This window comes from Macrobrachium rosenbergii, chromosome 23 (genome assembly GCF_040412425.1).
Source record: "Macrobrachium rosenbergii isolate ZJJX-2024 chromosome 23, ASM4041242v1, whole genome shotgun sequence".
In the NCBI taxonomy this organism is placed as follows: Eukaryota; Metazoa; Arthropoda; class Malacostraca; order Decapoda; family Palaemonidae; genus Macrobrachium; species Macrobrachium rosenbergii.
In genome coordinates this window covers 29,104,510-29,119,509 of record NC_089763.1, presented here as the reverse complement: position 1 = coordinate 29,119,509, position 15,000 = coordinate 29,104,510, and the positions used below count along the sequence as shown (strand labels likewise).

At 36.2% G+C, this 15,000-nt stretch overlaps 1 protein-coding gene and 1 long non-coding RNA gene across 5 annotated transcripts in view; one reads left to right on the top strand and one right to left on the bottom strand.

Moving 5' to 3' along the window:
• The window catches only part of LOC136851416 (uncharacterized), a 424,951-nt gene that overhangs the window by 209,593 nt on the left and 200,358 nt on the right, over positions 1 to 15,000 (top strand). Inside the window, exon 3 of the long non-coding RNA XR_010856871.1 lies at positions 349 to 530. This is a non-coding gene — a long non-coding RNA (uncharacterized lncRNA). The remainder of the gene's footprint in view (positions 1 to 348; positions 531 to 15,000) is intronic.
• LOC136851414 (nephrin-like) overlaps positions 1 to 15,000 on the bottom strand; it is a 122,499-nt gene that overhangs the window by 27,560 nt on the left and 79,939 nt on the right. For 3 of the 4 annotated variants that reach the window (XM_067125500.1, XM_067125499.1, XM_067125498.1), the window contains exons 4-9: positions 14,607 to 14,787; positions 6,682 to 6,834; positions 3,588 to 3,800; positions 2,884 to 3,219; positions 2,120 to 2,239; positions 328 to 510 (exon numbers count right to left, since the gene is read on the bottom strand). In XM_067125500.1, the coding sequence (XP_066981601.1) occupies positions 328 to 510; positions 2,120 to 2,239; positions 2,884 to 3,219; positions 3,588 to 3,800; positions 6,682 to 6,834; positions 14,607 to 14,787 (1,186 nt within the window). The remainder of the gene's footprint in view (positions 1 to 327; positions 511 to 2,119; positions 2,240 to 2,883; positions 3,220 to 3,587; positions 3,801 to 6,681; positions 6,835 to 14,606; positions 14,788 to 15,000) is intronic. The other variant, XM_067125501.1, reaches the window with a different exon arrangement.

Sequence of the window (15,000 nt, the reverse complement as noted above, 5' to 3'; positions counted from 1 at the left end):
TTTATTTTCTCAAACTTCTCAGCCCGATCACCGTCAACTAAAGTATTTTCTCAACATCTATAATATTAAATTCTCTCTTTATTTTTTTTTCATTCTCCACGAATTTCTTTAATTTTATCAGATTCTCTATTTTTTTAATTCTCCACGAATTCCTTTAATTTAATCAAATTCTCTCTTTATATTTTATTCTCTACGAATTCCTTTAATTTTATCAAAGTCTCTCTTTATTTTCTTAAACTTCTCTACCTGATCACAGTCAGCCAAAGCATTTTCTCATCATGTACTACGACCTGACCACCAACAGTCAATCCATTTCTGTTCACCTACTGATAACATTGATGACCTTAGTTTCAGTGGCGGGCGCCTCCGACGCCGAGTTGGCCGCCTGGCACTCCACGTTGATGTGGGCGTCCTCCGTGGACTGGAGGGTGTGAGACAGTTCCGAGTACGTCACCCAGCCGCCGCCCTCGTCCTCCGTGGTCTTGAGTCTCGCCCTCACCATTCTGTCGCCTTCGGGAGGAAAGGACAAGGTTAGGATACTCCTATCTCAGGATTTCTTTTTTTTTTTTTTAGGTCTTTTATGATGGTGAAATTTCATTCTTAGGATGATTTTTCTATTTTTTCTGTCTTTTGTGATGGTGGAATGTTGATGATAAAATGATGGAGACACATTTTTTTTCATCAAAGTGGAATTATATCTCTGTCTTAGGATTTTTTCCTATTTTTCTACGTCTATAGTGATGGTGAATTGTTGATGAGGAAATCGTGTGAGAAACTTTTTTAATCAAAGTAGAATTATAACTCTGTCTAAAGACTTTTTTTTCTATTTTTCTGCGTTTTTAGTGATGTTGAATTGTTGATGATGAAATGATGTAAGTTTTTTTTTATCAAACTAGAATTATACCTCTATCTCAGGATTTTTTTTCTGCGTCTTTTGTGATGGTGAAATGTTGATGATGCAATTATGTGAGAACCTTTTTTAATCAAAGTAGAATTATATCTCTGTCAAAGATTTTTTTTATATTTCTATGTCTTTTGTGATGTCGAAATATCGATGAAATGAAGTGACCTTTATTTTATCAAAGCAGAATTGTCTGTAGTTATTTCAAAGTGAGCTTTCGTCTCAGTCTGAATGCATTGTTAATTAATGATGATGTGTCACCGATGTGCCAAATATTCTTATTTATGTTGTTCTTAATATTTTAATTGAGGTGTTTCCTTTGTTCACATACGCACCAATGAGTCTTTTATAGTTTTATGGACAATAGTAGGTGTTTATTAGCTAATTATTTTCGTTTTATTTTATTTATCTTTATACATATATAATTTTCTAATGATGAAAAGTCGTTGATAATAGTCTTTGCATATTTTTTTATGCAAGACTTATGTTTACTAAGAGATTTCATATATAATTTCATCATGGCAGTGTACGTTCGTTTATATATAGGTATGCCATTAAAAATATTGTCCTTTTTTATTAGGTTTTAATTAAGACTTTTGTATTATTAAACTGATGTAAATATTACCAGCTCAGAATTCGTTCTTTGGGATCGAAAAAACACTAACACATTATTCTTCCTTGTTCTTTTAATTACTGGTTTTCTTGTCTTCTATTCTTCAAAGATTCATTATTGTTTTCCATCGCTCCATCCTTTATCTTACCTTCTCCCTCATTTAGCCCCGACCATACCCCATATAGAAGGAATGTCAAAAAAAAAATTCTAATCTTTTGTTTATGATAAATATAGCTTAAAGTCCCTTAAATTACCTATGATCACAACTCTTAAAATCAGCTTTTCTAATATGATGTTCTTGGCAATCTAGAGAAAGGTAAGATGGCTCTATTAGTTATAAAACTGGAAAAATAATATTGAAATGTTATATACAAAATCTATCCATTCACAGAAGTTTAAACTAGATCCATGATTAAGATCCAGTGACCATATATCTTCTTCATAGGAGAAGAAGAATAGAAAAACGAAAAAGGAAAAGTAGCATGAGCAATAACACCAGAATGAGGAGAATATCAGCAATAACAATATGAAAAAACAATTGAAGCTTTAAAAGACGAGTCACTTCCATATAAGTACCTTCTTCAGTAAAGACTGTAAGTACTCACCTTGTATAAACCAGGTGATGTTGGCTGCGGGGTTGGCCGGGGAAGTTTGACAGGTGAGGGTGAACGTCTTATCTGCGCTCGCTGTGTTTGGTCCTTTGATGAAGACTTTTGCTGGTGGGTCTGAGAGTAAAGCATGAACAGGAGGATATTTAATAATGTGCAAATGGTTGGTTATGGAAAATCAATTCTTTTAAATAAATGCGCAACTTAATTATGATGCTTACAATGAGAGTAAAGGCATGAACAATCGGAGGACATTTGGTAATATGCAATGATTGGAAATGGAAAATCAATATTTTTAGATAGACAGCGTTAGTATTGTGTGGATGGGAGACAAAATAATTATGGTACTTATAATGAGAGTAAAAACATGGACAGGTTATCGGGGAATATTTGGTAATGTGCAAATGATTGGAAATTAATTTTTTTTTTTTTTAGATTAAATGCGTAAGTATTTTGTGAATGGGAGACAAAATAATTATGATACTTATAATGATAGTAAAAGCATGGACAGGTTATCGGAGGATATTTGGTAATGTGCAAATTGTTAGTCATGGAAAATCATTTTTTTTTAGATTGAATGCGTAAGAATTTTGTGAATGGGAGACAAAATAATTATAATACTTACAATGATAGTAAAAGCATCAACAGGTAAAAGAAGGATATGAGGTAATGTGCAAATTGTTGGTCATGGAAAATCAATTTTTTGAGACTGAATGCCTAAGCATTTTGTGAACGGCACTCAGTACAAAAACGATACTTACAATGAACAGTCAACGTGACGTTGGTAGTAAGCGGATAATTGAGCAGTTTGTTATAGACCCGACACTCGTACACTGCCGTGTCCTCCTGCCGCATGGCGACGATCTGCTGGGTGACGAACACCACGCCTTCCTCCTTGGGAGTGGCGGTCGTGATCGCCGGCAGCGTAGCGCTCGGCGCTGCGACTGCCGTGAGAATAAGGGCGCGCCCGTGTCTGTACCACGTGACCCTAGGGCGCGGGTTCCCGCCCGAGACGCGGCAGGTCAGCGTTCTGTGTTCGCCGTCTAAGAGGATCTCTCCCGTTTTGTACCCGGTGATTTTTGGAGCGCTGGACGGATCTGTGCACGTTCGGAAGCAGATGCGGGGGATGAGAATATATATATATATGTGTATATATATACATATATATATATATATATATGTACTGTATATATATGTATATATATAGATATATATGTATATATGTATATATGTATATATATATATATATATATATATGTCTGTATATATATATATATATATATATATATATATATATATATATATATATATATTCAACAAGTATATTGTTTCTACAGCAAAGATCCTCACACCCACACACAAATGATAGTTTTCCAACAACAAGTCCCACACATACACACACAAAAAAGACACACCCACACAAATAAAAAAGAAAGAAAACAGAAACAGCGTCTGTCTAACATACGTAGAACCGACAGGGTAACGGAGGCGACCAGACTGGTAGGCGACCCCTCTAACGCTGGGTGGATGGCCTGACACGAATACTCCTCCCCGTCGCTAGAGGCCTCCGGACGTAGCGTCAGGCGGCTCCTGACGTTGAGCATCCGGGGCTTTTGCGACCGCTCGACGAATTCCTGGTGCGACCCTGGCAGGGAGGTGTATCTTGGAGTGAGAGCGACTAGAACCAAGAGTTGGAACCGCCGCGCGGTTCAAGAATAAGTCATCCTCGAGATGAAGTGATTTCCAGTGGCATGTTACATCATGGGGGAACTTGATGATAGGAATGATGATGAAGATATTGGTTTATGAATTAAGTTCCAAATACACTTTACATTCTCTCTCTCTCTCTCTCTCTCTCTCTCTCTCTCTCTCTCTCTCTCTCTCTCTCTCTCTCTCTTTGACAGTGGGTCATCCTGCAGATGACATTATTTCCAGTAGCATATTACATCAAGTAGTTACCTTGACGGGGGAAATTTGATAATATGAATGATGATGAAGATATTGGTTTATGAATTAAGTACCAAATACATTTTACAATGTCTCTCTCTCTCTCTCTCTCTCTCTCTCTCTCTCTCTCTCTCTCTCTCTCTCTCTCTCTCTCTCTCTCTCTCTCTGACAGTAAAATCTGAATTAGTAGTTATATGCACAAGTTTCAAATGGCTGTGATTATCATTATTATTAATGTATATTTCTTTACTGAAAAATTAAAAATATGCTATTTAGTTATATAAAATTCTGGTGCTGACAGAAATATAAATGTCTGATGAGGGATCACTGAGTATTAAATTTAAATAAAAAAAATACCTATCACAGAGTAAGGATAAAAGACTTATTAAACGGAATAACATACGTGTGTTTTATAATACTGCTTACTAAATATGTATATATTATATATATATATATATATATATATATATATATATATATATATATATATATATATATATATATATATATATATATATATTCGATTAATAGCAAATCGTTACTCATAATTCCCTGAAACAAAACCACCATCTATTCACAAAGAAATGGCTCAACGAGAAACGCGTTTCTGCTAAAGTCTCTTTAAGTATTTTGCCCTAAAATAGAAAACTGCAGTATCTGAGCTTGTGAAACACTAATACGCAAATTACTGCAATTTCAGAATGATTCTTCAATGCTTTCCACGAGTATCTAGGGAGTCCCATTTGCAGTATCTGCAAAATCAGTTGTAAGGTGAGGGAAAATTGCCGTATCTAATATTCTTCTCAGTTCTGTATTTTTGCAGATACTGCAGTCTTCCATTTTAGAGCTTTATTGTAGTAAGAAACTAGTTAATATTCCTGACGTCCGTGACTTGTTCTTGAACAAGCCAATTGGAAAGTGTGCTTGGTTCCCTTCAGTCAGCTGTCTTTGGCATTCTAAAATCAGTGTTGATGTCTTAAGTCGTTCTTGAGACTGTTAAGAAAGTCGGGGATATTATCATAATTTTTTCGTAGTTGATTCTGGTCTGTGTGATGCTGATATACGTGTGTCATCAGTAATATTTTTTTATCTATGGTGCATCACTGTATTGTGAATGGAAATAATGAGTAAAAAGCCACAATAATGTAAATGAAAGACTGTATTTTTCCAAAATACAAAAGGGGGTCAAACAGAGGACCGTTGTGCAAACGTTCGAAAGCTTCCCCTGTTTTTAACCCCATTTTTGTATTTTGAAAATACAGTCTTTCATTTACATTATTACGGCTTTTTACTTATTAATATTTTCTTTATACTGACATGCGTCATTCAGGTGCTGTTTTTCAGCAAATATCGCCAGAGATACTGATAGTGATACTGAAACTAGGTGTCCTAGTAACCGGGATGTTTCAGTCATCTTTGAAACAGGTATATGTACAGTAAGTCTTCGCTAACTCAGTCTTATGCAAGTTGCTGTTATGATATATAAAAAGAAGCAGATAACGGAACTACATAAAACATAGTTTTTATTTTATTGTCCCGTCCAAGTCTAACTAACAATCATCTGTAAATATACAATAGATATTTCCCCGCGTAGATCTTCTTTGAAAGGCGTGGTTACGTCGTTCTACTAATTACCGGTTTGAGGTTGTCGTTACAACTGCCATCTTTCGCGCTGCCTTACACAAGTCGTCTTTAAAAGTCGTCCTTAAAAGTCGTCTTTGAAAGGAATCTGAATAATTGTCCTTATAGTTACCGGCGTGAAGTCGCTCTAGACATTATCCTGATTGATGTGCTCCGGAAATTGTCCAATCTAAGGCGTACCTTTTAGTGCTACGTAAAGTTGTCCTTGATGCAGTGCGGTTAATTGGCGTGGTCCTGACATCGTCCATTCTTAGTCGTACATGTTAGTAGTACGTAAAGTCGTCCTTGATACGGTGCGGTTAATTTCATCGTACTCTGGACACTAATTAACGTAAAGTAGAAAGTCGTAACGTTCAGTCCTACGTAAAGTAGAAAGTCGTACCCTCTCAGCCGTACGTAAATTAAAAAGTCGTGCCTTTCAGTCGTACGTAAAGTAGAGAGTCGTACCTCTCAGCCCTACGTAAATTAATAAATCGTACCCCTCAGTCCTACGTAAAGTAAAAAGTCGTACCTCTCAGTCCTACGTAAATTAAAAAGTCGTGCCTCTCAGTCGTACGTAAAGTAGAGAGTCGTACCTCTCAGTCCTACGTAAAGTAAAAAGTTGTACCTCTCAGTCGTACGTAAAGTAAAAAGTCGTACCTTTCAGTCCTATGCAAAGTAATATATCGTACCTCTCAGTCCTACGTAAAGTAATAAATCGTACCTTTCTGTAGTACGTAAAGTAAAAAGTCGTACCTCTTAGTCCTACGTACAGTAATAAATCGTACCTCTCAGTCCTACGTAAAGTAATAAATCTTACCTTTCAGTCATATGTAAAATAATAAATCGTACCTCTCAGTCTTACGCAAAGTAAAAAGTTGTACCCCTCAGTCCGACGTAAAGTAGCAAGTCGTACCTTCTAGACCTACGCAAGGTCGTCCACGACACAGAGCGGTTAATATCACGTCCGCAGAACAGTCTTGGGCACTGACCTGAATCCATACGGAGCCCGCCTTTGTACCAAGCCACGGCCGCAGCCGGACGGGCGTCGGCCACGAGACACTCCAGCCTCAGGACCTTCCCGCTGACGACCTCGACGACGGAGTTGTCGTCTCTCCCGATGACGCTGATGCTAGCGGGGGACACTGCAGATGACGGCAGGAAAACAGGTTAGTTGGTTAATCAGTCAGTCTCAGAAATGTATCTTTTTATCGAAAAGTGTGTTCGGAGGAAGGGATTGTTTATATATATTCTTTGGGCAGGTGGTCGTACTTGATCGCGGAATATGTATATGTGTATATATGTGCATATTTATATGTATGGCGTACTGCAAGGCCTTTCGACTTCTTGTCCTTTACTCAGCAGACTCAGTAACGGACAAGACGTCGAAAAGGGCCACTTGTGCAATACTCCATTGCTATTCTTTCCTTCGTGGATTTTGTCTTTATTTGTATATTCATCACGTTCAGTATTTTCGTGATTCAATTATATATATATATATATATATATATATATATATATATATATATATATATATATATATATATATATATATATATATATATATATATATATATATATTATAAAGGACCTCATTCAAACTGGATGGTATCTAATGGAGTTTTTATTCAAAAGTTGCAAGCTTTTTCTTGGACAAGTAGTCCACATTATCAGAAATATCCGTACAATGAGCAGACGCGTAGTCCGGCTGTATTTATATCTGTGTGCTGGGTACTTTTATAATGCTTGCCAATCGCTGCAAGCCTGCTGCCTAGTAAACTCCACCTCTGTTGATCTTCTGATCCTTCCTCCTAGGTGACCGTTTTCCATGCTTTCTCTTACGTTTTCTTCGTTTCCTTGCTACTGTAGGTATACGATTTTTCTGAATATGCTGTCTTCAAAGACGTTTCGGTATTCCCTGCCATCGTGTTGTTGGCGCAAGTTATGAAGCGTTCTCTACAACCAGTCTAGATGTTTTGTTGGTGTTCCTGTACAGAAAACTCATGTTTTCCCAGTCTATTCTGTGATCATTTTCCCAACAGTGTTTGGCAACTGCCGACGTCTGATTATAATGCCTTATGTTCTGCAGATGTTGTTTGCTTCGCTCTTTACATGATTTGCCAGTTTCGCCATAGTACCCTTCTTCACAGTCTAGACACGCTGCCATATAAACCCCCCTCTAATCTCTTCCCCTCTACCGACTTTTGTTTCTAACTATTTTATTCCTAATGGTGTTTTTGTAGCTGCCTATCAATTTGAAATTATTTAGCTTCCTGTTGATGGGTGCAATGAGTTGTTGTCCGGGACTGTAATTATTTTCTTTCCTACCAAATGTTCCTTTTCTATCCTTTTCCCTCTCCCCAAAATAGTTTTCCTTGCTTTGATATGTGCCCACTCCCACCAATACTTAGGGTAGCCTAGTCGCCTAAAACTCTCCCTCAGGTAATCCAACTCTTCGTCTAAAAATTCAGGACTGCAAATCCTATAAGCCCTGATGGCCAACCCTGTCATTAATCTATTTTATTTCTTTCCTATGACTGGAGAACCTATGTATGTATGAATTGGTGTGTGTCTTCTTCTATATACCTTGAATTTTAAATTCTCCCTACCCTCTTGACCAGGACATCCAAGAAAGGAATTTCTCCCTCCTTCTCTTCTTCTAATGTGAACTTGATGTGTTCATTTAGTTTATTCAAGGGAGAAAGGGAAGATCTACATAAGTTTTTAGAAAACATAAATAAACTAAATGAACACATCAAGTTTACATTAGAAGAAGAGAAGGAGGGAGAAATTCCTTTCTTGGATGTCCTGGTCAAGAGGGTAGGGAGAATTTAAAATTCAAGGTATATAGGAAGAAGACACACACCAATTCATACATACATAGGTTCTCCAGTCATAGGAAAGAAATAAAAATAGGATTAATGACAGGGTTGGCCATCAGGGCTTATAGGATTTGCAGTCCTGAATTTTAGACGAAGAGTTGGATTACCTGGAGGGAGAGTTTTAGGCGACTAGGCTACCCTAAGTATTGGTGGGAGTGGGCACATATCAAAGCAAGGAAAAACTATTTTGGGAGAGGGAAAGGATAGAAAAGGAACATTTGGTAGGAAAGAAAATAATTACAGTCCTGACAACAACCTATTGCACCCATCAACAGGAAGCTAAATAATTTCAAATTGATAGGCAGCTACAAAAACACCATTAGGAATAAAATAGTTAGAAACAAAAAGTCGGTAGAGGGGAAGAGATTAGAGGGGGTTTATATGGCAGCGTGTCTAGACTGTGAAGAAGGGTACTATGGCGAAACTGGCAAATCATGTAAAGAGCGAAGCAAACAACATCTGCAGAACATAAGGCATTATAATCAGACGTCGGCAGTTGCCAAACACTGTTGGGAAAATGATCACAGAATAGACTGGGAAAACATGAGTTTTCTGTACAGGAACACCAACAAAACATCTAGACTGGTTGTAGAGAACGCCTTCATAACTTGCGCCAACAACACGATGGCAGGGAACACCGGAAACGGCTTTGAAGACAGCATATCTAGAAAAATCGTATACCCACAGTAGCAAGGAAACGAAGAAAACGTAAGAGAAAGCACGGAAAACGGTCACCTAGGAGGAAGGATCAGAGAAAGACCAAAGTCAAGAGGGGGTGGAGGTCACACAGGAAGAGCTAGGGCTGCTAGGCGATTATAGGATTAATAAAAGTACCCAGCACACAGATATAAATACAGCCGGACTACGCGTCTGCTCATTGTACGGATACTTGATAATGTGGACTGCTTGTCCAAGAAAGCTTGTAACTTTTTGAATAAAAAACTCCATTAGATACCATCCAGTTTGAATGAGGTCCTTTTTAGTAATTCTACTAATGCACAGAACAATTGTGTATGTGATAAAGTTAATATATATATATATATATATATATATATATATATATATATATATATATATATATATATATATATATATATATATATATATATTGTATTTGGACATCTGTGTGCCAGTGTCGGTGTGGAAAGACATAAAAGATTAAAACAGATAAATAAAGAAAGATTCGAGACAGTCCCCCAAAACTCTTTCTTTTAAGATTGTCACTGTCAATTACAGGTGTGTCTCAAAAGCTACGACCTGCCAGAAAAAAAAAATAGGAAAGGGGAAACGGCGAGGAAAAAGCTGCCAGAGGCCACTTTAGATAAAAAAAAAACATGACAGTCTTAGTTGCTTAATAGTTAACGCGTTAAAAGGGAGGATTTTTTTTTTTTTTTTGCACAGAAATTCAGTTTTCCATTTTTCATCGCAGGTAAATGATGGGAGATCCATTTTAATTAGTTTTAGTTGTCTGTAAAACAAAACAGTTGTGCCGACTTTGCCTGTCCGTCCGCGCTTTTTCTGTCCGCCCTCAGATCTTAAAAAATACTGAGGCTAGAGGGCTGCAAATTGGTATGTTGATCGTCCACCCTCCAATCATCAAACATACCAAATTGCAGCCCTCTAGGCTTAGTAGTTTTTATTTTATATAAGGTTAAATTTAGCCATAATCGCTCGTCTGGCAACTATATAGGACAGGCCATGACCGGGCAGTGTTTAAAGTTTAATGGGCCACGGTTCATACCGCATTTTACCGAGACCACCGAAAGATAGATCTATTTTCGGTGGCCTATGTTATACGCTGCACAGAAACCTCGATTGCGCCGAAGAAACTTCGTCGCATTTTCACTTGTGTAGTTTATCTTCTAAAAATCTCTATTTCATTCCCTTAGCTATTTGCTCAGAAACTTTCAGAGAAAGATAAACAGACTTTCTTTGTAACATGGAAAACAGACGACATTCATATTTGTTACAAAAAAATTACATTTACTTGTACTGAAAAATAAAATGAAAAAAATATGGGCTTTATTCTTGGGGGAAAGAATATTAGAAGAATTATTTCTATTTTTTTTTAGAAAAAGGACGACTTTATTTTCTATATATGAAAAAATCAGGCCTTTCACTATTTCGTGATGAAAAAAGTGGCTTTCATCGAGGCAGATTAGGCAACCCATTGACTTTGCTCATGTAAATAATGATGACTTTCATTTGTGGTTTTCAACCAAGATTGTTTTATTCCTGCCTAGTGTTGACTTTCATTCAGTAAGTAAAATGTTGACTTTCATTTGCTGTTTTCAACCAAAAGATTGCTTTATTCCTGGCCAGTGTTGACTTTTATTCAGTTAGAAAAATTTGACTTTCAGTTGCGGTTTTCAACAGAAAAATTATTTTATTCCTGCCTAGTGTTGGCTTTCATTCAGTTAGAAAAATTTTGACTTTCATTTGGGGTTTTCAACAAAAAGATTGTTTTATTCCTGCCTAGTGTTGGCTTTCATTCAGTTAGAAAAATTTTGACTTTCATTTGGGGTTTTCAACAAAAAGATTGTTTTATTCCTGCCTAGTGTTGGCTTTCATTCAGTTAGAAAAAATTTGACTTTCATTAGCCATCCAGGCTTTTGTTAAGTAGCATGAAAGGGACAGAGAGTATATATATATATATATATATATATATATATATATATATATATATATATATATATATATATATATATATATATATATATATATATATATATATATATATATATATATATATATATATATATATATATATATATTGTGCATTAGTGTTTTTGTTAGTGTCTTTACTGAAGGAGAGAATCGCTTGTATTAGTAAATCGTAATTTCAGTTTAGGCTTGTTGCTAAAGCATTCACTTTCATCTGTGACAGAAGAAAATATAACTTTCATCAGTCTTCCAGGAATGGCGTAAAGTTTTTCTTAGTAAACCAAAAGAAGGGAATGATTTCCATTTTGTACTGATAAAAATATAACTTACATTCACCAGTGTGCGAAAATTTACCTTTGTTTTTTTGTTGGGAAAGTAGGGAATTATTTTCGGTGAACTATTAACTTTACTCTTGTTTATCAGAACAATTCTTATATTTTCGTCCTGAAAATATGAAGAATATCAATTTGCTTGTGAAGAAAAGAATATGCCGGTTGTTTGTGCTTGCAGGAAATTTTCAGGTTTTTGTGCAAAAAGAATATTCTCTCTTTCAAGCACTGTGGAATATATTCATTTTTTATCAGATCTATGAATATTGGAATAACTGTCAAGAACAAAAAAAACATTCGTAACGCCGAAATGTCTTTTTCCTTTTACTGAAGCTTGTGGGAATTATCCAGAATGCTTAGACTTATATATCGACGAGAATTGCGTTAATATATTTTATTTATCTATTTAGTGTCTTTATGATGAATGTGAAAACATTACAGATCTGTGCATCTTTATGCTGCTTATATACATAATTTTTTTTATAACTGTATTCGTGAAAGTAGTTCCTTAATTATACTTAAAAACAGAATTACATTTTTATTTTTATGATTGGGCAAAAACGGATGATCCTGAATTTCCTGGCTAAAAGTGGACACAGTTTATTCGCCTGGGTTAAAAATGGAAAATGCTTTGTTTGTTCTTTTCATAAAATATACCCAGATTCTAAAACACCAAAGACTTTTAACTGCTCATTTAAAAAAAATGGAAAGTAACTTTCAAATAGATCTGTTAAAGGGAAGGCTTCTTAATGAAACCAGCAAAAAAATGAAAAAAATTTTTTGGGGGGAGCGTGAGAGAAAATTACTCAATTTTTCTTGTGTTGGAGCTTTTGAAAAAATTAGTAGTAACTTTATGAAAGCGAGATGCAGTTGACAGTTCACTCAAAAGATTAAAAGCATTGCCGTTTGCTTTACAAGAACGTGATCATTACTTCATTTTGCGAATTTAAAAAAGTTACTTTTTTATTTGGTTATAAAAAATGCTAGCCAATATTAGGTTAAAGTATAGAACTTATAGTGATTTTAATTTAACTCTGGAGGATGTACTTAAGTACCTGAAAAAAAACTATTTTTGCTTAACTCTGTGGGAAAGTGTTATGATGTACACTAGAGTTATATAAAGCACAGATAAGCTACATTGTACTGTCTTTCAGAGATGTCCATAAACCTTCAGTTTTCTGCTTCGATAAGTTGTAAAGTTAGTTAACAATTGTTTTAGTATCTTTGTTTTCCAACCATATCAAAATGAAACCGTAAATATGCATATGTATGTACGTGTAACGATTATGTATATGTATATATATATGTATATATATGTGTGTGTGTGTGTGTGTGTGTGTATCATGCAAAATTTCACAACCGTAATCGAGCTAGAGAATACTGGAAACCAGAATGGTAAAGGTTGCATGTTTTAAAAGATTATCTCCCTTTGCATAAAACATAATGCTGAAACGAGTCGGCTAACGGCATCATTACCAAAGCTATTAAAAACCAGCGCAGCGAAATTAATATCCACAAAATAATGAAGTGTGATAATGGCGAGCCCTTCAAACGATCCGCAGCACAAAAGACCTAAAAAAAAAAAAAAGGGAAAGTAGGAAGCAACGCGAGATGGCTATGGAGACGGATTAATTATTTCTCTCATAGTTCGGTGACTTGACAATTATAACAAGTCAATGGGAGCGATGTCTCCTCCATTACAAGAGACTCGTTGCAACATCATTGTCAGTGAAAAGCATCAAATGGAGATTAAACAATGCCCCGTTCCCCCGACCCCCTCCCCGGCATAATCGCGCCGCGTATTTGCAAGCCAAAGCGCTTCGCGGCGGCTCCAATGGAAAACGATATCCGAACGCAAATGATCTCCGAAGCTACGTCGTGGCCAGAGTCATTAGCATCATTCCGAAATTAGCGGGTCGTAAATTGCGTGGCACGAGACTAAAGGTATAACTTGAGCGGAATCAATGGCGTCAGTGCGTATCAGAGAACTTTTGTTGCTTTTTTTTTGTCCATAGATTTGGAATTTTAGTTTGTGCCTTCGTTTTACCTGATTTTTGTTTGATTCAATCACTAAAAGGAATTAGTCTCGCTTTATGGTATAGCCCCTTCCTTGCGTTAATTTCTTCTTCTCTTTTGAGACTTTTTATTTTTAGCAGATTTGGAATTTCATTTGTTTTCCGCTTTACCTGATTTTTATATTCTTCAAGCGAAATACTGCCTCTTTATGGTATAGCCCCTTCCTTGCGTTAATTTCTTCTTCTATTTTGAGACTGGTATTATTTTTATTTATTTTTTTTTTTTTTTTTGTCAGCAGATTTGGAATTTCATTTCTGTTTACCGTTTTACCCGATTTTTATATTATTTGTTCACTAAGGGGATTACTCTCCCTTCAGGGTACAACCCTTTCCATACTTCAATTTTTTGTTTTTGTTTTTTTGTATATCAGATATGAGCTTGATGACCATTTGGTTGCCAGTTTTTCTATATCTGTATTCAAACTACCAAAATTTCCTGATAAACCATTGCAAAGAAATCTAAAAAAAGTACCTTGATTGATACAATGTTATAAACCAGAGTCTCAAAATCTACGACTGCTGGTGCCTGAAATGTACTTAACAAAAATAATTTTGAAACTTTATGTTTAATTAAATATTCATGCAAATTACATTCCCACGACACCTTATGTACCTATTAATACCCCCAGGCTTTAGACATACAAAAAAGGATGTAGAAATTCTTATATTGATTAAATCATGGCGATAGTTTACCATATTCATAACATAAATAATTATGCATCGTGAATAGATTCTTTTATGCCGATTATAAATTATACGAAATAAAAAAAAAACAAGAAATCGTCTTAAAAATACTGAATGAATAAAACATAAACAGTACTCGGCAAAAAAAGACCAATTGACCACGCGTGCAAACCGAGTTTATTACACCAGACCAATCAATCGACTGATGCATTTATCTCGCACGTTGATGCCCTCCCCCTCCGCCCGCGCCCCCCGACCATACTAAGGTATGAAGGCCACTCACCCATTACTGTGACGTTGGCGGACGCCCAAATGGCCTTCGTGTTGGCCGTTGGTCCCACTTGACACTGGTACTCGCCGTCGTCCTCCAGGGTAACGCCCTTGATGATGAGGTGATGCTCGCCCTCGGCTGGGTTGCCCAAGTACGAGTAACGAGGATAGCCCGGGACGCGCCGGTTGAAACCTGTCGGGGTGGAGAGACGTTTGTCAGTTCAGAAACATGAGTCTCTCTCTCTCTCTCTCTCTCTCTCTCTCTCTCTCTCTCTCTCTCTTCTCTTAATGTTAACTGTAATGTTGAGTATCTAATTTTAAGTGTAGAATGAAATTTATCATTTCTTAATTCTCTCTCTCTCTCTAAATGTTAACTGTAATGCTGAGTATCTAATTTTAAGTATAGA